This window comes from Orcinus orca, chromosome 10 (assembly GCF_937001465.1).
Source record: "Orcinus orca chromosome 10, mOrcOrc1.1, whole genome shotgun sequence".
Lineage (NCBI taxonomy): Eukaryota > Metazoa > Chordata > Mammalia > Artiodactyla > Delphinidae > Orcinus > Orcinus orca.
Genome location: NC_064568.1, coordinates 29,481,822 through 29,507,889, shown reverse-complemented (window position 1 = coordinate 29,507,889; position 26,068 = coordinate 29,481,822). Strand labels below are relative to the sequence as shown.

Sequence of the window (26,068 nt, the reverse complement as noted above, 5' to 3'; positions counted from 1 at the left end):
TCACCACCTACTACTTTATCACCATAAAGCAGCAAGGCTGGTAAATATTTACATTCTGAGAAGAATCATGAGGCGTGCTTGTTAACAATGAAGATTCCCAAGCCCCAAACACAAAGATTCTAAATCAGGAAATTTAGAATAAAAACAGAATCAACCTCTTTACTAACGTAACATCAAAATTAATTCCCAGGTAGGTAGCATAAGAATAGTTGGTAGGTAGTATAAGAATCACACTTAGAAAAAACAGATTAGACAACTTGTGATATGTAGACTTGGTCTAAAAGGACAGTTTTCAAAACTTTGCCATCCACTGAGGTTTTAGTTTTATGTACAGCTGACCCTTAATACTTGGGGGTTAGGAGTTGCGACCCTCCCTCGAAGTAGAAAATCCGTGTATAATTCAGAGGCAGCCCTCCATACACGCAGTTCTGCATCTGCAGATCCAACCAACCACTTATCTGTAGTACTGTAGTATTTACTACTGAAGAAAGTTCCTGTATAAGTGAACCCTCACAGTTCAAACTCCTGTTATTCAAAGGTCAAATGCATATGGATGTTTTCTTTTAGCCATTTAATATTACACAAACGATTCTGTGTAATAGAGATGGCCCTGCTAATTCATATGGGGGAAATTAGGGATCATATAGGAAACAACTGAAAGATTTTCAAAAGAACATAATCTGCCAATTAAAAAAAAGAACTGTAAAAAAAAAATCAACTTAAGCTAAATGACAATGGCAGTGATGATAAGAACCACATTCAACAATTTATATATGAGTGCCATACTCCAAAAATTACTCCATCACCCCACCGTCAAAGCTAACAAAACCATTAAAACTTTTGGCCCGATCGTTGGGACATGAAAAAGTAGTCAGTACTAGAGTCAGAAAGTCTACAGCCATGGTGCTCAGCCCTGCTAGACTTGGTGTTTGTTGGGGTTTTTTATTATCATTCTTAATTGAGATATATTTCAAATAACATAAAATTTACCATTTAAAAATGTACGATTCAGTGGGTTTTAAAAATATCCATTATGTTGCACAACCATCACCACTAATTCCATATTTTTATCACCCTAAAAAGAAACTCTTACCTGGTAGTAGTCATTTCTCCTTCCCTTCTTCCTCCAGCCCCTGGCAACCACTAATCTACTTTTTGTCTCTATTCAGTGCCTGCCTGTCTAGGAAAATGCCCCGTTTAGATTAACGCCCCATTCAGATTCCCAAAATAAAATTTTGAGATCATATAACCTATATATTCATATAAATTTCAGATATGTTTATGTTGTGCAGACTATTAATCTCTGCATGCCCCTTGAGATGGTTTGACTTTCTCCCGTGTTACTAGCTATGCCTCTGCAGCATTACTTTCAATGGCTGAAGGAATTTCATCAAATAGATACTGCACAAAGCACCTAACTAATCTGGTGTAATTTCTATTTGAATATTGATTTTAAAAAAAATCTAGTGGGACTTCCCTGGTGGTCCAGCGGTTAAGACTCTGCCCTCCCAATGCAGGAGGCCCAGGTTCGTTCCCAGGTCAGGGAACTAGATCCTGCGTGCCCCCGTGTGCCGCATAAGACCCGGTGCAGTCAAATAAATAAATAAATGTTCTTTAAAAAGAAAAAAAAATCTAGCAACCAGGTTTAAACATTTACATTTTGTATTTCCAAAAGCAATTGCAAAACGAAGCTACCGTATTACACTGGGTTTTTTTTGTTTTTTTTTTTAGCATCGGCATGTTTAGAAGCCTGGCACGGAGGTGGGGGAAAGCTGTGAAGCCCCTCTGTCCTTATCACACTGTGTGTCTGGAGCAAGGCTCGCTCTTTTTTATCATAAGGAATTTGGTGGCCATCTCTGTAGGACGTTTCCTCCTCAAAAGTATTTCCCAGAGATTCTATTATAAAAGTCCCACGGTAGCTATGTTAAGCATTAAAACCCATATGCAGACGCATATCAAAAGAGGATGATGTTTAGCTGGCATTGTTTGGTACCAAGCATTACCTTCCTCACTCACAGCCAGTCTCAAAGCCATAAAATCTCATTTCGCAAAATGTAACATAAGCACCCCAGTTAGACTTGCTTCAGATTTCTAACACGAAAAAAAGAAAAGAAAAAGAATAAAAAGGCCTCTTCTATGATTTAGGTGTAGGAACTAACTGCACAGGCATTTGCATTTGTATGAAGGGGGCTGAAACTCAACTTCAGAATCAGCCAGGATTTTATTCTTTTCTTTTACTTTATTAGGGAAGCAGAGACTATGCTGATAAATCTTCCTTCCGTCTTCTGGCACACTTAAAAACTCATTTTTGAGCTCCACTGACTCCATTATGTTGAACTTTGGTATTAAGTACGAAGGGAGGAAAAGAGTAGGTGTGTGGGTGGAAAGGAAGAGAACAGAGGGAAGCAACGGGCGAGGAGTGAAGGGATAACCATGGGGCCACCATATCTGTGAGCCCTCCACTCAACAATGGCAAAGCAACAATATACAGTGCAGAGAACCAGAAGGCTGCCACAGAGGCGCAGGCTTAACAGGAGACCCACAAATCCACATGCGGCGTATGTCCTGTTTCCTAGACACTACCTCCCATGAACTCGTTTGACTTCCGTTTCTGTTTCAGGACTCCATGATTTAGTTTCTGTTTTAGCATTTGAACAATAATAATTTTACTACAAAAGGTAAATGTCTTGTAAACGAATGTGAAACATATTGCTTGGCAAAGTTTACAATGTCACGATTTATAGCTCTAACACCAAGGCTCTCTCTGACCTCGAAGATAACATAATGAAGCAGCAATGTGCTCCAAATGACTCAGTGTGATTTTTTATTAGTTCTCGTAATTGCCCCCTATTAATTTGTATGCATATAATAAGCACTCACCTTCACAGTTTGTCCGGCTTCGGGGCCATCCTAGAAATAGGGGGGAAAAAAAAAAAAGACAGAGGTGAGAACAGATAGATGGTATCTCCTGCTTATTCAGAAATATTGCCTGTTAATAATTTAGATCCAATTTCATTGTGTGTTAATTTATAGTTTCCTCATGGGGACCATTCGCTTCGAAGGTAGGGGGCCCAACAGTTCTCCATTTCCGCTTGAGAGTCAGAAGTTATGTATAAAAATGATACAAATTATCCAGTGAGTGAACCCCTTTCCTACTTTTCATGCTCTTTGCTTTTGGCTATGGTTTTAATTGCATTAAAGAAAGACTGGAAATATTTAGGGAGGTGAAGTATCACACCTTTTGGTTATCTTTAAACCAGATGTAGCTTAATTAATGCCTGATAACTTTAAGTCTCTCCTCAGGAAATTGCTATAAACATAATCCATTAAGCAAGAAGCAAGAATATGGACTGTCTCATGTAGAAGGAGCACCCAAGCGTGGGCCCTTTCTGGCTCTTCTGACCTTGGGAGAAAAGGTGCAAGTGTTTATTGTAGCTGAGCTCTTTTCCCATCCTGGGTCCTTCCCTAGGCTTTCTGAAGCCCAACAGAACTACTTGCTTAGCTAAAAAATAAGCAAACTCGTCTAGTCACCAGCCATAATACAAAGCAGAAGCAAGTAAGCGCTCAGCTGGTTGGGAACAGCAGAACAGGCAATGTTTCTACAATTAGAAATTTCAAAATGGAATGACAACTCTGAAAATTTAGGTTAAGGCTTTCTACTTCTAAGACCCAAACTGCTTGGGGTGAGAATTCTTGCCCTGCTATGGCAAAGATTAAGCAGACCTGTGTAATCAGCGGTTTTCAAACTTGGAGTCTCAACCTATTAGTGGGTCATAAAGTCAACTTGTGACGTTTCTGTTTCCTTTACCTACATGTCTGTAGGGGGAGAGGGAAATATATGATTGTGAAATAAATATATATCTTACTGTACGTTAAAGTTTTAAAAAGTTTGAAAACACCACATATATGAAAGTACTCTAAGTGCTTTATATAATAGCAACAGTTTCTATATTTTTTAACATGAGTTTCTATACTTTTGGAATTAAGTTTCTAGCAAATCATGTTAGATAACCAGCACTGGCCATTTCCTATGAATGTGAATTTTCTTCTAGTATTCCATTAAACACTGACAGGTGTCTTCACCCAGTTGCCTTCATTTGGTCTCTCTGGAAACATGATTTGCAGCATCAGCTGAATAAACCCACCATGAGCTTAACTACCTGCTTGAAGGTGACTCAAAGGGGTTGATACACAATACACACAGACAGACAGACAGACAGACACACACACACAACACACCCCACACACAGTATTTTACAAGGAAGTTTAGATACTCTTGGCACAGACATGGTGGCAAAAGTTTTTTTTTTTAAAGAATGCAGATGAGGGAATTCCCTGGTCATCCAGTGGTTAGGACTCCTTGCTTCCACTGCATGGGGCACAGGTTCAATCCCTGGTCAGGATACTAAGATTCCGCAGGCCGCATGGCGCGGCCAATAAATAAAAAAAAAAAGCAGATGAACATTTCTAGTCAGAGTCTTTCACGACCTGAAAACGGTGGCCTTCTCTATCTGTTCTCTTTTAAGGTCTACGGTGGAGAGCTGAGGAGGGTAGAGGGAGGATGATAAACATCCGGTTTGCCTAAAGCACTGAGTACAAGTTCTTGCATCATGAAACCATCCATTCTTTCCAAAGGGTTTTTGGAGAGTCATCAAATCTCAAGGCCACACAGGGCTTTAATTACGTATAGATACCCGCAGCTCCTTCCATGGGCGATAGGAAGGGGCTCATGGTGTATTACTACCTGAAGATTCACTCAATTCCCACAGCTGATGACCACCGCCGACCTCCTCCTTCCACACTGACAAGCGTTGGCTCAAACTCGGCCTAAAGATCTCTAGAGATTGGGGGTCTAGCTTCTTTACCAGGAAGGAGGCCACACTGAACACTCAATCAATCCAGCTTCGTACCATAAGCAATCCATAATCAATCACTGAGGCTGAATTAAAAAGGTCAGCCTTGTGAGGGCGAGGCCCTACCTAACCTGCATAGCTCTATTCCCCTAGAAATAGAGCAGGGCTCAAAACCTATTTCTCCTGGAATCAAAATGACGTGTCCAGCCCCAGTTCCAATAAAAGATCTGGAACGTCTTCATGCTCATCACATACATCACACGTCCAGTGCTCCCAGCTGCTTGGTCAACAACCCTGCGCGCACTGCCTCCGCTGATATCCCACCCTGTTCACCAAGTCCACGTCGGAGCCTTGTGGATAGCAGGGTGGCCCTGGATGAGCGAGCTATCTGTACACTCACCTGCACGGAAAAGGTGAGAGAGGTGCCCTGGAAATGCTTTTCCACTGCCGTCCCGACTCTCTGTGCTGCCAGGAACAGGTCGGCCACTTCATTGGGATGCAGGTCTCGGAAGCGCTCCACTGGCCGGAGGGGACACACGAGGACATCTGCAGTGAGGGCCGTTAAGGTATACTCTGCTTGCTTTAGCGATCATTTTTACCAAGAAGTTTACACCCACAGGCTTGAAGCCCCTTGGCCCAGGGCCTGAACTCGCAAAGGCTAAGGAATAAAGAACAAATATTTACCAACCACTGAACTCCAAGGAGTTCAAAGAGAGCTTGCAAACGTGGTTCATTATACTTTAAAGGAGAAGCTATGGCGCACTGAAGAAATTCTCTTAAGAGACAAAGACATCAGTGTTCAGAGAGACTTAAGTGCTGGCTGAAATAATTAGGCCGTGAGGCAGGATCTATTCTGGACCGTTATCTCCTGACCCCTATTCTCAAGCAGCCAAAGGCCCTGGGTTGGAAAAGCAACTGGAATATTCAGTTGGTTTTTCTAGGAAGAGCGTCACAATCGAAACTTTAATTTCAATATCTCTGTAGAGAAATATGTAATCAAAAGACAAGAGTATTTTATTTTTAAAAGGAGTATAGAGATTCTGAAAATGTTCAGTGAACTTCATTTACAACAAGGAGATGTGCCACACGGTTAAGCAGCTGATGACAAGCATTCCTCAAACTGATGACTAAGAATTCAAGAAGGCAGTTGAAGGCAAATCATTAAGTTAAAACAAGGGGTGTCTGCTTGTGCGAATGAAGCCATCTTAATGTACTCTATTAGTCAGACAAATCAACATATTTACATTATTGGTCTGAACAAATAACATATTCTAGAGAAAAAGGATGCAAGTTTGATCATTTGTTGGTAGCAAATAAACATTCAGCGTCACATCATCAATAACGTTTCAGTTCCTTTTTGTATTTGAACTCATAAGTGTATGGTATACACATATAGACATGTACACATACATGTGTATACACACACAAGCTACATTAATTTTTGTTGAGTTTTCAGGTACCAGCAGGAGAAAAAAAGCTAATGTTCTTTTCTGTTTCTTTCGTTTTTCTTGTTTTAAAAGAACAGGCTTCTGCTTTGAGCCAAGCAGCTAAGGGGCATAATAAAACCACAAGTCTACAGTTGCTAGTCTCACCAGAATGTCAAGCATTTTAGCCCACCACACTATTGGTAGGACTCAGGACCCAAGGGGAAATGCACTGAGCTCAGCTGGGCGGGCCTCATTTCCATAAGACAGGGGGAAAAAGAGAGGGAAAACTGATTAATTTTGCTCATAATCAGGAAATTTATGTCAACGGTAAACTAGGAAAATGAGTATTTGTTTAATCTGAGTTCATTTTTCAAGAGAGGAGCAGGGAGGCCTTCACCCACAGGGCATCTGATACTTAAAAAGATAATTATCCTTCTCTGGAAGGGCTGCTTTATTATCATGGGTCAATGAACCATTTAGAAATGGAGAATTTCCTTTCATTTCCTCTGAGCTGATTGCCAGCCTCCACTCCCACTGAGTTGCTTTTTTTGCTGTTAAAAGAGCCCTTTCCCCATCTTCCTCCTCCCTGCTTTAATTTACACCCTCCCTTAGGCTCTGACTTCACCAAACCACAGCAAGATGACAATTTTGCAAGCTTCCAACAATATTCATAATTACTGTGGCTGGCTATGTCTGCACACAGCAACTAGGTGGGGAAGGGAATAACATTCTATTGAAACAACTGCTTACTGTGAAAACTGATGGAATGAACCTGGCAATCTTTGTGTCTAACGTTACTTTAATGATATCAATGACATCTGAAAGGTTTTTTTCCAATGCCATAAAAAACTGTATCTTATTACCTGTCCATTTTCTTACCCGGTGCTAAGAATCAGCTTGACCCGAGTTTAACGAATCAAACTGTTTATGGAACGGAACCAAAATGGTTGAACGTGTGAGATGTTCTATCCTGTACATACCTAACCGCAGGGTGATACATCACATACATTTTTTACGGTAACTGAATATTAATATAGAAATACAACATATCACAAAAGATTTCAACAGCTAAGCACATTCTCATTTAGGTGAATATTTTTCAGCAACCCATTTAGGCAACATTGTCCTGACATAATATTCCCTGCAACCCAACCTTTTGTTAAAAGGTCATCTTATCACACAGACATTTTGATGCAAAAAATAAGATGAAATGGAGATTACTCTCAAGGGTGCTTACTTCTGCAGGTGGTCATGTGGGTGATCACTGTCTCTGTTCTGTTGGGACCCAGAGGATGGCCAAACAGCCATCTCAACCTAGGAATGGCCACACAGGTGGGTTCCACATCACTCTACACGGAGGTAGCTGGGTCTGGCATTACACACCGTGGGGCTCTGGAGCCTCTGGTTGCAGTGTGAGAAGCTGACCTGGCCAGTAGCAGATTCGCTAACCGTCACACTTCCTGGGGCCATTCTGGGCACTAACTGGGCATCAGAAAGTCAGCATCAACCGTCTTCCCTCAGTTCCTTTACAACCAGAGAAGACAAGAGCCTGAGCCTTAACCTCACCGTAGGCTGCATCCTGACTGATGCCTACCTACCTCCTGAGCCTCTTTTTCCTCACTCCTCTCTAGCATACTATACATCTGTCATATTTGCTTTCTTTCTGTTCTTCAAACACACTAAGCTCCTTCCTAGATTTGGGGGTTTTGTCCTGGTTATTTGTTCTGCCTAGATCAACTCCCCCTGATCTTCACATGGCCGCTTCTTTCTTATCATTCAGAACCTAATTCCAATGCCACTCTCTCAAAAGAACAATTAGCTGCTAGGGACTTTAAACTGCTACTTGCTTACTCACTCTTATATCACCCTATTTTAATCTTTTCACAGCCCCCCTGCCACCAGCTGGTGGTTTTCTTGGCTGGTTACCATGTACCCAGATGAGAAAGGAAGCTCCACAAAAGTAAAGGCTTTGTCTTGTTTATTGCTCTTTCACCACCACCTACAACACCAGAGATGCTTAGGAAGTCTTGCTGGAATGAGAGAATAAATAATAAACCAGACCCTTGTATCAGCCACCTCTGAGTACTAAAACCCTGACAAAATGGAGATGACATTCATTTACTTTTCAATCATCTATACAAGATTGAGATAGTCTGCAATATATTTTTTTTAATTCAAAGAAGTTTATCCTTAAGATGGTTAGAACTAATGTTAGATGAAAACTGGAGAAATGTAAACTCATTTTTAACATAAACTAATTTTCACATGAGCCCAAAGGAAATAAAATTGTGAAGGTAAAAGCCTTTTTAAAAAACCCTTTTATAACTAGAAAGAAGTAGTTTCTAGAATACTCAGAGTCTCAGATAAACTGTACCTATTAAAATGCTGCTTTATATTGTGACTGAGACGTGTAACTCATTTGTTCCTTCAATGAACAATGAGCATCACTTAAGTGTGGACACTGTACTAGGCTCTGGGAACAGCAAAGGAGAATAAGAAGGTGTTCCTGTCCTTCCGGTCCGGGAGACAGGCACTGAAATACACAATCGCAGTACTATCGCGGGCACAGACAGAAAAGCACAGAGGGCTGCCCAATGCAGTGGGGACCTGGGGCACCTGAGTAAGGCAAGGGTTCTAGAGTAACCATGGGGAACCTCTGAGTGGGATGAATTATCCCATGGCTACCTGAAAATATAAAGAGGTTCATAAAGAAGTCAAAGCAGATCAGCAAACTTTTTCTGCAAAGGGCCAGATGGTAAATATTTTAGGTTTGGTGGGCCATATGCCTAAGGAGCCAAGGATAATACGAACACAAACAGGTGTGGCTATATCCCAGGAAGCCTTTATATACGAAAAGAGGAGCCTGGCCAGATTTGGCCCGTGGGCCTTGAAGTGTCAGCCCTTGACTTAGAGGAATCACATCAGAAAAAAATTAAGTAAAGGAAACTGAAAGTATTGTGGGGGGAGGGTATTCCTCTTTTCCTAAATTGAGGACTACAGTGTTATCTTAATAGCATATTAGAAAAATATTACGTATCTTAAAAAAATTACCTTTCTAAGAAAAATATGTCAACACGGTAGAACATTTTCATGACTCTGTAATAATTCTGATGCTTTGAGAGACTAATCACAACCATAAAATGTGTTGTGGTATTGACGCCACACAGATAAATCATGAGTATTACTCCCCATTACAATTCAAGGAGTTTCTGCCACTACCAAATGGAAAAAGGAAGCACGTGATCTGCAAACACGTGAGAGCACCAAAACAGTGTTATTCACAAATTCTTCTGAGCATACAATTATTTCCTCAAAATAAGTGCACAAGCCTTAGAAGAAAATACCATATTACCCAAAGATGGTGGGTACCATGTGCTCCATGTTGTTCCTAGACAAGCAACTCAGGGAAAGCAAATTAATTTTGAAGAACAGCAGACGGCTCTTGAAATTCTTCTGCCACTGTTTATATGCCAGTTGTTTTAAGGTAATATCACAGGTGCAATATAATTTAATTTGGAGACTCTTAGGCCTTGCTAGCGGGCAAATCCCATATTGCGCATGGGCTACAAGAACACACTTATCCCTGGGTCCTCTCTGCGTAGAATTAACACCTCTGAAGAGACTTTTTAGCCAACGTGCATGAGAACCCTCAAAGAAGGTAATCTACTCAATTGAATTTAATATGTTTATCCAGTACTCATTATGTCTGAAAGCCTGTGAAAGAGATTATCAGATGGGATCTGGCCTCTCCCTATAGTCTAAAGGAGACACATTCATTTAGTAATAACAGTTTTTTTTAAAGAAGAGAAGGTCAATAATTATGATTTAGTTCCTATGGTCGACAAAGGGATTTCTCATAGCAGAGGAAAATCAAAGACTTTTTAGTGCAGATGAGATTTAAAGCAGACTTCACAAACAGGAGAGTGAACCAAACAGAGGGCTGGCTGGCAACTCACTCATCCATCCACCCCACAACTACAGCCTCCTCTCAGTCCAGCGTTTGTGTGAAAATTTAGGATGCCAAGATGAATGTGACAGAGTAACTGACCTTGAAGTGTTCACACTCTATTATCCCAAACTATCATGTAGCATAAACAGATCATACGACGCTGAGAGATGAGTGCTATTGATAGAAATCAGTACAGAATGTTGTGGGAGCATAGAGAAGTCAGGATCTAACTCTGCCTAGGGGTGTTAGACAAACTTTTCAGGATGGTCCTGCATTCCCATTTTCTAAAATCAGAAACTATTTCTCCAAATCTGGACCAAAACCTATCCTTGAAAATGGCCTAGCAATTTATGCATCAAAGAAAGTTGTCGGGTATTCTTCCTTTGGCCAAAATCACCGTTTCATTTATATATGGACTCTCGTTGATTTCATCTTTCCAACAAACCAATGGAGGACTATTATAATTCCTATTTTGCGGATGAGGAAATTACAGCTTACAGAAAATAAGAAATCTGTGCAAGACAGTACACTCCGTAGGAGACTAAAACTAGAATTCAACCCAAATCTGTCTGATTCCAAAGTCCATGTTATTAAGCATAGCATTGTGATGTTACACTTTGTATAGCTTTCATGACTCAGTCTCTGACGGTCCTCTCATTAAAAGTGTGCCCTCTATTCGCAGAGTCCTTCTGTTCATGGAAGAGAATCACACTTCATGAAATACAAACAGACAGTGCAAAACTGCTAACTGCCTGAGAAAAACTCAGCCTCAAATGAAGAAAGCAGAGGGGATGTACAACCCCACGGTGGAAGGAAGCCTCAGTGCTGGGCAAAGGAAGCCCTGAGAATGCCCTTGTTCTAACAGGGAACTGTGAACAAGGGGATCAAGAATGAGAGAACCATCTTTATCAGCGGGAGGAAGTAAGAGGGATGCAGAGCCTGAATTTTGGCCCTTTTCCAGCTTTGAGCTTCAGTTTCTTCAAGGTAACTCGGGCTCCCCTGGGTTGACAGATAGGAGGAAGATTAGGTATTACAGTCTATGTCAATGAGTCAGGCTGTCGGACACACTGAAAATCCCATTGCCTGTTGGACAGTCTAATTATTGGGAGCCATTGACTTTCTCATAGCATCATTTATATCGCCAAGGACTACCAGAAACTGGGTAATGCCTTTTCTTTCCCTCTTCTTCTCCACTCTCACCACCAGCCCAGAAGTGACTGTCTCTGTCCTTTTGCATGAACATGTAGGGTGTTTTTGCCACGTTAAAGTGACGTGGCAACATACCAGACCCTGTGCTGAACTCTTGCTGACGCACAGCCAGTTCGGGATACACACAATGCAAGAAAGAAATGAAATGGAATCTTTACACCAATGAAACACCTGAAGACATTGTGGTAGCTTATTCACCAACATTAGCACAAGAATCCCTCCCATCCTACATGCCCCTTTGCAAAGTGACTTTGCGGCTTCTCTCACCAAAAGTTGGAGTCTATTTCCCTTCCCACTGAGTTTGGACTGGCCTGTGGCTTGCTTTGACCAGTGGAATGTGATCAAAGTGTTGCTATGTGACTTTCCAAGGTCAGGCCTTAACAGACGTTGCAACTTCTGTTTTTTCTGTCTTTTTGGAACCCTGAGACCAACACGCCGTGGAAAAAGTCCAGCTAGGCTACTGGAGACAGGAGCCAAGTGAAAGAGAACTAAGGTACCCCAGCTGATAGCCAACAACTGTCGTGAACCACAAAAACAACTGCAAAGGTCTGGTGGAATCAAGAACAAAATGAGATGCTGTAAAAGTGAGAACTGTCCCAACAATATCAAATGATCATTATGTTGCTACACTGTTATTCCAAAAAATTTGATAAGTTTGAAATTTGCTCATCAAAGATAATAACTGATGATTTAAAAAATAATTTTTATGAGCATTTCCATGACAAATATGAAATATTTAAATATAGAGTCATGACACGGAAATGGAAATGTACTGATTCAGATGATTAGTTAAAGACAACAGCAGAATTTTATTCTCAGAGTTGCTCAGACTTGCTCCCATCTATTTTGCCAAATCTGATCTACTCTAGGGATTCAGAATAGAAAAGTCACTAAAATAAATCAAACCATCAAAATATCACTGATCCCAGTGAAGCCGATTAGCATGTGTATATATGAATATGGAATAAGTCGACATCAAATAATATGATGGAGAATTAGTCATTCTTCTGAACTAATAAAAAAAGAAGAGTCTGTATTCATCTCTACTGTAGATCAGTATGTAGTTTAATGACAGACAAGGAACTTCCCAGTTTGCATTGCAGACTTCTGTAGACCCCGTGTAACGCATTATTTGCTCTAATAAAGAATCCTAGTCCTTGCAAATGTTTAAAATAATTCTTAATGTCACTTCAAAAAACAACACCAGGATGACTGTGAGGTATTTCTGAGAAAAGAGTCAATTGATTTAAGTGGCACAGTTGCGGAGTTTTGAATCAAAGTAGGTGGCATCTCAAAAGTAATCTACTACTCGCAATGTAGGTAATTCTGTGATTTTTTTTTTTTAAGCAGAAATATTGTCCAAAAAATGAACCAATACAATTCTGAAGAAGCGTCTTGACAGTTTGGGCCACACCTTTCTTTATGGGATATTAACAAACCCACTTCAGTAACTCAAGACTTCATAGAATATTCATCAACCATCAGCATAAATGGCATGAATGTAATTTTAAGCAAATTTAATTTGCAGAGTATGATACGTTCCAGCACAATGTAATTAAGATAATGATGGTATTCTGCTCATACCTGGATCTCAATGCAAGCACCTCACAAGTATCTTCTAGAATTCTCATGTTGTGTCCTGGAGAATGCTTTGGGCCAAAGATACAACAAGTCCTTAGTCAACTGCGGGAGAGGAATCAGGTATCTTTCCCCTGGCAGATCTGCCCTGAGCAATCCCCAAACGTCTGCACCGATCTGGATGCTTAGAGGGGAGAATCATATTCGTATAGAGAAGTAAATGGGTGGCTTTCAACAAAAGTAAAATGAAAGAGGAGCCCGCAGCCGGGATGCACTCTGGTGCAGATTCTCTGGTTTAAATTTCGCATCGTCTGTGAATATTTCAAGGCAAAAGAATCCTGTATTGATTACCCTAAGAGAATCAGAATTGGAAAAAAAGTTACATGCTTATATTAAACTAAATATGTGGGAGAAAGTAAATGATATCAGTAAGGGAAGGAGAGAATATACAACATTTGTTTGCGGCCTATTATGTCCTAGTGATAACCAGCAATGCATTGAGGTAGATAATATCACCCCCATTTATCCACATTCAGAAGCAAAGGTCAAAAAAAGTGATACTATATATCCAAGGTCACACAGTTCTAAAGTGAGAATCCTGGGCCATGCAGTAAAATTGTCCATGCTGTTTCAATGCTTCCCAAGGTGACAAAAGTCTCCAGGTACCTAGTGCAGTGTTTACTACAGTGGTTCCCCAGAACACTGCTTCCATGAGATGTTATCACACGTGATAGAAGAAAAAAAATATTGTGTAGTCAAAGAAGATTAAGAAACACTGAATGAAATGAGGCAAAATAGGTTTCTTTACAGCAGGACTCATCAGGATGTATCATGTATTAACGTGCATTCTGACTTAAAAAAAAAAAGAGAGAGATACTAAGCAGCATTTCTCATATGCTTTTTTTTTCTTTAAACAGTAAGACTATTTTTTTTTTTCTTTTTTTGCAGAACCCTACATACGACAACTGTTCCAAAGGATGTGGGGACTACTGAGCCTCCTTTACCTACACACAGAGATGCCTGAAGATCTCAGCTTTTTAACCAAACAGTAGAGTAAATATCCTACGAATCATATGAGCAAAGCAAGAGGGCCTTCTGCCTAGTGAAATATGCTGAGAAGCTGAGCATTAAAATACATCAAATGGAACATGGCAGTCATTAGTGAAACTGGCTCACGATTTCCATTCTTGCCATTCCAGGCACATGACAGGATTATACTTCCTGTATCCTTGTGCTTGGGTGAAGCTGAAGGAATTCTGGCCAAGGAGTAGTGAGCAGAAGTGATTATGTCAATTACAAACTAGAGCATTTAACTGCCAGTGTGAGACCTCAAAGCTCTCTCTCCTTCTGCAAGGCAACCAGCAATGTCACTGTGCTTTCAGGACCAGGACCAGCCCTACAGGTCAGTAGGGGGCTCTGCTCATCACCTGTTCTCCCAGGGACTACAGCAAGTTAAATGGGTTTCATCTCTTTTGCTAACTCCAAATAATTTGTGTAGCTGCTTAGAACAGTATGGTGAAGAGGATTCTGAGGCCTTGACAGGGATAAGGAGGGAAGAATGGGGAGATTTATTAGTTTTAGCTGCCATGAGGGAAGGAAGAATACCAGCATATACACAAAGGATCTGCCATTTTTTAATTAGAAAGCAAAAGAAATACTTTTTCCAAGACTCCTCTTCCCTTTCCTTAATGATATGGAATCATTTCTAGGTCTTACAATGTCTCTGAATAACCATTACCAAAATTCAGTATTATTGGTACGGTCCTGCAAAGATACAGAAGTATGTGAACTTTAAATCACTCTGGTTAGGAGAGTATTGAAAAAGAAATTTACTGCCACGCAGAAGTATCTGTCCATAATGTGCCAACACAGGGGTGAGAACACACCACAATGACAATGTTGTAAAAACGCTCTTAGGTGTTAAGAGTTGGAGAAGTATTTCAATAGAAGAGGAATAAAGTACGCTCAGCAGCTGGAAGAAATATTTAAGGATCATTTCCAATGAGTGATATAAAAAAATTTTTTAAAACCACACATACACTCTGCTGTGAGAATCACTTCAAAAACTCTGTGAAAAGCTTTTTCGTCTAGTATAGATCAGAAAGTAATGCTAAAGATGTGCAATTCATGGGAGAGTTGCTGGAAAACCACAAGCAAGATAAATAATTTAACAGCACTTTACCATGTACACATTTATATTCTACCCAGTTTGGGAATAAGGAGAGAGCACGTTGAGTTTCTACTTCTATGGGGTGGCCAGATCGAAACCCAAGCTCCCGTGTAGATAGCATCCTTCCAGGGCAAGTTCTATCAGGTCCTAAAAAGCATGGATTCCAACTGCAGGTTTGTTTATGCCCCTGAAGAGCCACTGAAAATTCCATTTCCCATCAGATCTTCAGCGCAGTTGGACAGGCCAATGGAGCAACCTAACATCACAGTTCAGATACCACATGAAAGCAAAGAGCAGCCAAACTATAAATATAGAACAGAGAGACTCCTTAATGGGAGAAAAGAAATAGAAAATGGGAGAAGAAAGAAGAAGACCTTAAAAGGGAATATTTAGCAGGTAGCACATTCTTAGAAGATATGAAACATTCCCTAGCAGTCAGGTTCACCTGGCACCATACATAGTGTTTGATGCAGGGTAGGCCTTTAATGAATATTTGATGGAAGAGCAGATGGCATGTGTGCTTATTCATTGCTTAATCTAGGAAAACTTTCTAAGAGACAACTGAACCAGACCAGACTCAACTTACTTACATGAAAATAATTGAGGGAAATGCACTTAAAAAAAAAAAAAAAAAGCTAAGTCCTAAATTCCTAATCAAAAACACACCCAGCTAAATGTAAATTGGTTCAGCCACTGTGGAAAACAGTAAGGAGGTTTCTCAAGAAACTAAACATAGAACTACCGTATGACACAGCAATTCCACTCCTGGGTATATATCTGAAAAAAACAAAAACACTAATTCGAAAAGACACACGCACCCCAATGTTCATAGCACCGTTATTTACGATCGCCAAGGTATGGAAGCAACTTAAGTGTCCATCAACAGATGAATGGATTAAGAAGGTGTGGTATATATACATATATATATATACACACAATGGAATACTATTCAGCCACAAAAAGCAGGAAATTCTGGGCTTCCCTGGTGGCGCAGTGGTTGAGAGTCCGCCTGCTGATGCAGTGGACACGGGTTCGCGCCCCGATCCGGGAAGATCCCACATGCCGCAGAGCGGCTGGGCCCGTGAGCCATGGCCGCTGAGCCTGCGCGTCCAGAGCCCGTGCTCCACAACGGGAGAGGCCACAACAGTGAGAGGCCCGCGTACTGCAAAAAAAAAAAAAAAGCAGGAAATTCTGCCATTTGCCAAGCAACGTGGATGGACTTGGAGGGCATTATGCTAAGTGAAATAAGTCAGTCAGAGAAAGACAAACACTACATGATACTCCTTATATGTGGAATCTAAAAAAATAAAACAAACTAGTGAATATAATAAAAAAGAAGCAGACTCACAGATATAGAGAATAAGCTAGTGGTTACCAGCGGGGAGGGGGAGGGAGGGGCAATATAGGGGTGGAGGAGTGGGAAGTACAAACTACTGGGTGTAAGACAGGCTCGAGGATGTACTGCACAACACAGGGAATGCAGCCAATATTTTTAATTAACTGTAAGTGGAAAGTAACATTTAAAAATTTTATTAATAATTTTTTTAGTCTAAATAAAACAGTCCATCCTTTACCATGGAAAAAAATTTAAAAAATAAAAGACACCCAGCTAAAGGCATAGCAAACAATAAATATAAGGTGACTTTCCCTTCACATACCAAAGGCGGTGCTTACATTTTAAGTGGAAAACCTGTAGACCATTAACTCACTGGAGCTTGGAGAGATCTGAGAATAACAATGTTGTATGCTCTTTTAGTGACAGTGATGAAATCTCTTCTGTGACAAATATAAATGTTGACAGAAGAATAAGTTCTTTCAAAAAACAGAAAGAGAGCCTTCATTATACTTGCTTGGCATTCTCACAGATTCTGAATTTAACCGCCCACCCCCCCAAAAATGCCCATCCTCTGTGAGTTAGCAATCTGAGAGAAATGATGTGAGAATATTTCATAGTGGAAAGTATTCAACAAGTGTTTAACAAATGACCTTCTCAGTGAATTACTAAAGGAAGGCCATAAAGCCAAATTTTGGAGGAAAGGGTAAAGACAAAACACTTTTTAGGACTTCGTATGTTTTTCATTTATTCATTAAGTAGGAACTAATTAAGATCATTCTATCTGGTAGGTAATGCGTAAGACACTGAGAAAACAGCACACACCAGCCGTATGCATCCCTTCCCCTCCAAAGGTGTACATTCTAGAGAGTGAGCAAACAAAAGGCAAGAAACAGATCAAAATGCAGTCTCTATTGTGAAAGAGACAAGGGTTGACAGGAAAAAACAGAGATGCATTGACGCAAAGGCAAGCACGTTCCAAGCCGACACTGCTAAACGGGGAACACGCTTGGCCTGCCTATCTGGGGTGTCAGGAAAGTGTGCAAGCTCTCTGCAGCCTTGGCTGGCAGTTTGGATTTATTCTCTGTGCCTGGGGAAGCCTCTAAAACATTTCAGCCAGTGGGGAGTGGAGGTTTATGACAGAATCTGAGTTCTCTTTTAGAAAGATCATTCTAAATGCTGGGTAGGGAAATAAATAAATAAAGATTCAATCAAAGCAAGGATGAAAGCTGAATGCCACTGTGGACGCCTTTACTGGAGACTAGATAAGAGATTCAAAACAGGTCTGAACTATGGTGGTGGCAGTGGAGGTGCAGAGAATCTGAGATACATTTCTGAGGCAGGAGCAACAGGACTTACGGATGTGAGTGGGAGGCAAAGGAAAGAGGGAGATCAAAGAAGATTCCAGGGTTTTGGCCTGAGTACGCGTGGGGAAAGTGATATAATTTAGGAGATTGGGGAAGGGAGGCTAGGTCATATGGCTCACCATTTAGAGACCCTACCTTCCTAAATTTACATTTCCCGAAACCAACTAAACAGACTTTCCTAACCTGGGTGTGTAGATGGACTCCAGGGCTTCTAAGAATCTCCTGAAATTGTTTGCAAAATGGTGTGTGTGTGTGTTGTTCTCCTATAGTCTTCATTATGCAAAAAATTCTGTCTCCTGACTCCAACAAAGATAAGAATCACTCATTTAAATTAGCAGAATTATCTGAAATTTGTCCCCAAGAGTGATTAAAAACAGGCTCACACTTTCATTCATTTTAGCTTAGAATCTAATAGACCCACTCCTGAAGAGTGAAAAAAAAGTTGACTCTGTCTGAGCAATGTGTTCATGAGAATGAACCCTCCACAAAAGACAAACTAAAGATTTTTTTAAATAGCCTAACACTAAAGTCATTTTAATCTGATTCAGCAGTGAACAATTTAAGACATGTCTCTTCCAACAAAAGACAGCGGGACACAAAAATGACTGTGTGATCCATTTAAAATGAAAGAATGGGCTAAATCATTAACAACAATACAAATGCAGAAAATTCTAGGAGGGGAAAAAAAGAAGAGTGAAAACTCTAAGTAGCAAGTGATTTCCAAATGTTTCCAGAACAGGAAGCAAAAGACATTTTAATGTAACTCTGGTAACTTCCAGAATAGAATAAGTTAATCAGGCAGCCTCTAAAAACAAAAAGGTAATTCATTAAAAATAAATATTTCAGCAATGAACAACATTGCCAGAGTGTCAAGAAAGCATGCTTTTTCATGATAGCGATTTGTATGCAAATATAGCTCAGCATTTATTTACTAAACCCCCAAAGCCTGCAAAGGGAAAAAAGTTTTGTTCTTTCCATCTGCTTAAACTCTTCTAATAAAGTCAACTGCCAGTGACACAAGAGGCTCTGACTTCTCTAAAACAATAATAATAGAAGAAATGTATTCAGAAACAGAGAGTTTCAGACAAGAAACTCCATCTGAGCCACTCTTTCTTCCTCAAATCTCTTAGCCTAGTGTCATTGTTGATGCTGGGTTAATATTTATACCAACTTTACAAGAGTGTTATAAGGTTGGGGGTTTTGGAGTTTTGTTTGCTTCTAAAGAATAGCATATTTCAGACCATAAAGTAAAAGCTGAACAATGGTTGCTTAAAAACAAAGTCAGGGCTTCCCTGGTGGCGCAGTGATTGAGGGTCCGCCTGCCGATGTGGGGGACACGGGTTCGTGCCCCGGTCCGGGAAGATCCCACATGCAGCAGAGCGGCTGGGCCCGTGAGCCATGGCCGCTAAGCCTGCACGTCCGGAGCCCGTGCTCCACAACGGGAGAGACCACAGCAGTGAGAGGCCCGCGTACCGCAAAAAAAAAACAACAAAAAAAACCAAAGTCAACAGAAGTGAATTCCTTAAAAACCTCCCTCTGTTCAGCATACCCCTCTTTGCAACTTGCATCTGTGATTTAAATACCACTACCCACCAACATCAGTGTTATCATTTAGAACCTAGAACCTCACTGATTCCACATTTAAAACTTCACCCTTATTTTGCCACAGTTCATTCTCTCAAATTATCTCTGTATTTTCCTTCCGCATTACAATTTAGAACATCACTGGAGTCAGGGTCTAGGAATTAGTTATTGTTTCTTCGTCCTCTCTAGTTGTAACTGTCTGAATCTTTCAAAACATAATTTTTAACAATAAAAAACCCTCAAAACACAAAACAAGCCTCTAAAAATGTTTAAAATATTTAAGTTCATTTAGAATTTGTAACTTTTTTCGGCCCATCATTTTTCAAGGTCTGTGTTTAGACAGCACAGCAGATAATACCGTTTGCCTAATGTTTAAATTAGGAGACCAAATAATCTAAAAGGATCTACAAAAATGCCAACTTAAACTCAAGATTTCTACATATTTGAATTTCATTTTGTATATAATCAAAAAAAAATATTTAAGCATTTGCCTAAGGAAAGCAAAAATTGTGGAAACAGATGTTCTGACAGTTCCATAAGAGTTTTACGTTTATATATTGTCATTGCTCCTGCAGGATCCTAAAACTCACTCCCATTTTCTTTATATGCTCAGATATGAAAAACATATCTTTGCCACCCAACAGTCTTCTGGCATGGGGAATCAGACACTGGCCTCAATCTCTGTCATTACTAACGTTACCATCATCACCGCCATCTTTGCCATCATCACTTAAAAGAAAGTTAAAATTTCTTGAATCACAATCATTGCTAAAATGTGTCACGCATTTCTTGTTGATGACTAAAAGTTCCTCCAGTAGGCTACAATTTCAAATATTATGCCACAGAGTAGAGAGATTCCATCATCACTAATGTCTGTATAGGGAAAAAACACAAGCCTCTCTCTGAAAAGAAACTCTTAGTCAGAATCTCATCTGGTTCAGCTTAATATAGGAAAAGGGGGAAGAAAAGGAAAATTCAAATTGAGAGGAATTAGTATTACAGATTTGCAATGTTATTCGCATCCCATGTCACTTTTTTCAGTCTGTCAGTGATTGTCACTGTGCATCTGTCACTCAGTCACACACAGCCGGCAAAATATGCAGTTGTGTTGCCTACTGGTCTTCCACTGATTAAACCGTGGTGACTTCTTATAAAAATAGACAATCAGAAGAGGGAACTGGCCAACAAATATGCAAGTGCAACAAAGAAACAAAAAGTGATAATTCTGGAAGTGAAATGTGAATTGAATGTAAACGAAGTTACAGGAGACACAGTTGACTACTGGAACCATGCTGCTGTTCAGCAGATGGGCAGCCACAGGAGCTTAATGAAGGCAAGCTTACTGACAAAAATGTACGAAGCTATTATGGTGAAAGGATGGAAGATGTACCAGAGGAAGTGATGCCACCAAAAAACTTAACATCGTAAAAAAAACTTTGTAGTTTACCACATTGAGAGCACTTAGGATAAAAAGTTGGAAATTGAAAGGAGTATGAAATTTGCCAAGGCATAGAAAAGATGCTCAGTCTGTGTTGAAAGCCATACTACCAGAAAAAGAAGGCAAGTGGTGTTCAAACTACTCTTGATAAGTGTTTTCCAAAGGAAAAAAATGCACTTTAATTTTCAATATTTCTAATGTTTTAAATTACACTGTACCAGTATTAGTATGCTGTATAAGTATTAGTGTTAATATTATTATTTTCCTATACACTTTTAACAGACAGTAGAATAGTTTTAAGTGTTTTGATGAAAATTTTAAAGGTCGGGCTTCCCTGGTGGCGCAGTGGTTGAGAGTCCGCCTGCCGATGCAAGGGACACGGGTTCGTGCCCCGGTCTGGGAAGATCCCACATGCCACAGAGCGGCTGGGCCCGTGAGCCATGGCCACTGAGCCTGTGTGTCTGGAGCCTGTGCTCCGCAACAGGAGAGGCCACAACAGTGAGAGGCCTGCCCGCGTACCGCAAAAGAAAAAAAAAGAAAAGAAAAATTTAAAGGTCATGGAACCATCGTAATTTTCACCATTGATGATTAAGATTACTTTCCACGGTTCCAGTTTTAATGGCCATTTTTCAATCCCACAGTGCTGTACCCAGGGAAGACTGTCTGTACTTTAAATTCATGAAGAACACTGGGTGGGGCAAATAAAAGTTATGGCTAATGGGCCACAAATTTAAAACCTGTGCCAGGAACTAGCATCATATTCAGCGTGCATCTCAGTAATAGCAGGAGAGAGTGGGTTGAGGAAATTCAAGGACTATAAATGGCTTTAAAAAGATGTATTCGTCCAACATTCTGTCCAGGAAGGGTACACCTATTGTCATATGCTCCTGAATTCCCCCAACAGACTGTCTGGCAAAAATAAAGTTGACAATTTATTTTTTTCCCCCGAATAGCTTAGTTGAGAACTGCTGTTATCAAACCTCCTGACCCCTGAATGCATCATTAATTCTGCCTTAAATTAAGCATTAGGTTTTCTCCACCAAATGTTCTCTTGTACGCAACTATTAAGGCAGGGGATTACACAACAGTAAGGTCAATACCATGCATGTCCTCTATTTCATATGGATGAAGAACCACAAGCAAAATTCCTGCCAAAATCTTTGGTTTGAGACAACAAAGAAGATGCAGACATAGCTATAGCCTTCCCCTCACAATGCTCTACGATAGGCTCTTTCCATAGGGCATCACCTGCCACCAGTCTAAAAGCTCTTTAAAAACAAAGGCCACATCTCATTCATCCCTCAATCCAAAGGCCCTGACTAGGTCTCAGTTCACAGGTCACCTCTTAGGGGACTTGTCCATTGCACTTAAAGCACCCTTCTTCCGTAACTCTTCATATGTTTGTATCTTTAAGAACCTGTTTCAAACGCTGGAATTGTAGTATCCCCTTATGTTTACTTACTTCCTATCTAGAATATAAACTGGACTGAGAGCGGGAGTCAATTTTTCATCTGTTTCCTAGTACCCAACTGAGTTCCTGGACAGAAAGCACTCACCTAAACACTGAATGAATGGGTGGGTGAGAGGGTGGGTGGATGAAATGTCTGAGTGAATGACTATTTGAATGAATGTTCGTTGAAATAAATGACCAATCAATAAATGAATTAAAGTGAAACTATTATCTTACTTTAATAAGTAAAAGGTAGATCGCTGTTATTCTCCTAGATGATGTTTCATACTCACAAACGGAAAATTCTCTGGGTTGTCTTCCTTTTCCTAAGTTTTGCCCTCAGACAAATCTAAACGTGAGAATTCTTCCAAGTGGGTGAGCTCCCCACATCCAGCCCACCATTTGCTAAACTACAAGATGGAAGAGTTTCACTTTACAGCAGCATATGTGAAAACAGCTTGGGAATTTTTGTTGAGAATAAGCTCAAGATGAGTCGACAGAGAAATGTTGTTTCCACAAAACACATTTTTATCTCAGACTGTGAATGCAAGTCTGGTATTGGGTTGAGGGATGCGATTTCTCACTCTGATCTTTGTTGGCAAGGCTACTCATGGAGTTTTCTGTCAACTTGGGAACCACCAGGGACAGTATATAGCACATTCACAGAAGGAATAAGCATAGATATGGGAGAACAGAGAAAAAGGAAAGGAATATACAAGGGCCTATCTTCAAACTATAGCAGTGGAAAGGCTGTCATTTAGGAAGGAGAGAAGATGCAGGTTAACTGCCAAGTAAATAATAGAACAGAAAGCAACTAGTAAATGGTGGAAGAGGAGAGAACTTGAATCCAGTGTGTGTGATGTGGAGTGCCCCAGATCTGGATTCCTGTGCCATTTCTACCACATTTTACCAATTTGACTTTGGGAATACCAACTCTTTGAGTCTCAGTGACCTCATCTGCAAAATGGGTATTCATTCTGTTTGAACTGTATATTTCAAGGTAACCAAACAGCTCTAGAGATGGAAAGTTATTTAAGGTTCTTCAGCTCTAAAAGTGAAAGGGATAACAGATTTACACAAACCACCATTTTCAATCCCTAATGAGACAACTGAGTTACATAAAATTATTAATGGATAAATTAGGGCTTAGGTCAGGGGTTCTTAACCTGTGGGGGGTGGGGGGTAGAGTCCCAGAGACACTTAAGGGAAGATACATGGAGAGAAGAAAGGGAATACCTAAAGATGAAAAAGAAAAAAGAAAAGGTGTTTACTTGTTTTCACTAACTTCTAACTGAAATTTTACATTTCCTTAAATCACAAATGTAATCAACAAACCATTGTAACAGTAGTGCTTATGATTTTTTCATGTTTATCACATATTTTTTAAAATATAAAGCGATAACTTTATGGTTATTGCAGATACCTTGAAATATTATTTACTCCACAATGATCCATCAGCTCTATGAGGATTACAAAATTCTAGCAGTCATTATACCTGCCACCCGGTTCTGGTTATTTACTATGTACTTAAATAGTGTATATTTCACTGTATCATAAATTTGCTCTTTAACATTATATGAACTGTTATTCAGTAACATCAATTTCCTTTGTGTTTTTATAGACTTAATTTTCCTCATTTAAAAACCATTGGGAGAAGAGAGCTACAGGTTTTGCAAAGTGACAAAAGGGACCCCTGACAAAAAAGTTTAAGAACTCCGGCTTTAGATAAAAGGTTAATGGGAACTTTATAATGGAGGAACCAGGATGTCACTACCTAAATGTGCTGATCAATTTCAGGACCCTAAGAGCGGGACATCCAGACATTGTGCCTCCTTACAAGATGTGATATGAAGCACACGGCACTACTACAAATGCTTGGATCTGAAAATAATCAATCCTTAGACCACACTGCTTAGTGGAACTTTCTGCGAGGATGGAAATGTTCTACGCATGTGCTACCCAAGCTACACTTGAAATGTGGCCGCAGCAAGGGAGCAACTCAATATTTAATTTTTTTTACTTAATTAATTAATTAAGATATTTCTGGCTGCGTTGGGTCTTCGTTGGTGCACGTGGGCTTTCTCTAGTTGCGGCAAGCTGGGGCTATTCTTCATTGCCCTGCATGGGCTTCTCATTGTGGTGGCTTCTCTTGTTGCGGAGCACGGGTTCTAGGCACACGGGCTCAGCAGTTGTGGCTCGCGGGCTCTAGAGCACAGGCTCAGTAGTTCTGGCACATGGGCTTAGCTGCTCTGTGGCATGTGGGCTCTTCCCGGACCAGGGCTCGAACCCGTGTCCCCTGCATTGACAGGTGGATTCTTAACCACTGCGCCACCAGGGAAGTCCCCTCAATATTTAATTTTTAAAAACTTTTATCTGATACTCATTTAAATAGTCAGATGTAGTTAGTAATTACACTACTACACAACCCTCCTTAGAGCTAACTTACTTTATACAAAACACAAAAGGTAGAGAAACAAGTTAAATAACACCAAGGGAAAGCAAACAGAAGAATTCAGATTACAGAATGGTCTACAGGAAAACTGACCAAGTTTAAAAAAAAAAAAAAGTCAAGTCACAAAAATACTGTATTAAAAGAGTAGTAAAATAAATAAGCAAATATACTGTGAAGATCTTATTTGGATTCTGATCTAATCAACTGATGATAGAAAGACATTTTGAAACAATCACAGAAACTTGAAATATAACATTGTATCAAGAAATTACTATTGAGTTTGTTAAATACGATAATGGCATTCTAGTTATATTAGGATATTTCTATAGTTTTTAAACATGCATACCAATGTACACAGAGTTAAGATCACACTATTTCTAAGAACTGCCTTAAAATATGTGAGCAAAATCAGAAGAGTATAGATGAAGCAAGTATGGCAAAATCAAGATAACCATTGATTCTGATTGAAGGTAAATGGGCATCCTTTATACTATTCTTACTACTTTTGAGTATTCTGAAGTAATCTACAACGATTTTTAAATGTGACAATGCACTGGATACAGAGACTGACACATAGTAAGTGCTCAGTAAATGTTAATAAGCAGCTATTGGCATCATCATTATTATACATGATCCCTAAAGCCCAAACTACAACAAACTAGTAAGTATAAAAGTTAGCTTTGGGCTCAGTATAGGAACAAGTGTTTTAACAGTGAGAGGTCTATGAAGATGGAAATACACTGTCTCCAGAGGTGGTGGCCCACAGAATACTCCTAATAGCAAAAACAGCAGCATTTATGAGCACTTATAACATGGCAGACATGGGTCTAAGCACTTTCCACATATTCCCTCATTAAATCTTCGCAACAACGGTGTAAGAAAGGTACCCTTACTATTCCCAATGGAGCGATACCAGCAGAGATTGATCGCTTGGTGAGAATGCTGCAGACGAGGGTCAAGGTGAATGGCTTTGCTAGTTGCCCTTTACCATCCCTGACAACCCTGAACTCTTCTGATTCAATGAACATGTCACTCAAATGAATTGCACAGGCTAAGCCAGCTGGCTCGCACACAGCCAGGGAACAGAGAGCAATTCTTCGTTTCACTTGTTGAAAGGTCTTTAAACATCACCTTTCCCTTTCGAGTGGGAGACTAAACCCCTCAAGAAGTTAATTATCTGTAAGCAAGCGGATAATATGATCAAGAAAATGCTACATTTCAACTACTTCTTTTATCCATTTTCAAATTTCCCATAAAT

The 26,068-nt window shown here is 40.0% G+C and overlaps 1 protein-coding gene across 15 annotated transcripts in view; it reads right to left on the bottom strand.

Annotated features, from left to right (window-relative positions):
- The window catches only part of FHIT (fragile histidine triad diadenosine triphosphatase), a 1,448,428-nt gene that overhangs the window by 265,050 nt on the left and 1,157,310 nt on the right, over window positions 1-26,068 (bottom strand). For all 15 annotated transcript variants that reach the window (XM_049715382.1, XM_049715384.1, XM_049715385.1 and 12 more), the window contains 2 exons: window positions 5,254-5,399; window positions 2,881-2,910 (listed from right to left, as the gene is read on the bottom strand). In XM_049715382.1, coding sequence (XP_049571339.1) covers window positions 2,881-2,910; window positions 5,254-5,399 — 176 coding nt within the window. The remainder of the gene's footprint in view (window positions 1-2,880; window positions 2,911-5,253; window positions 5,400-26,068) is intronic.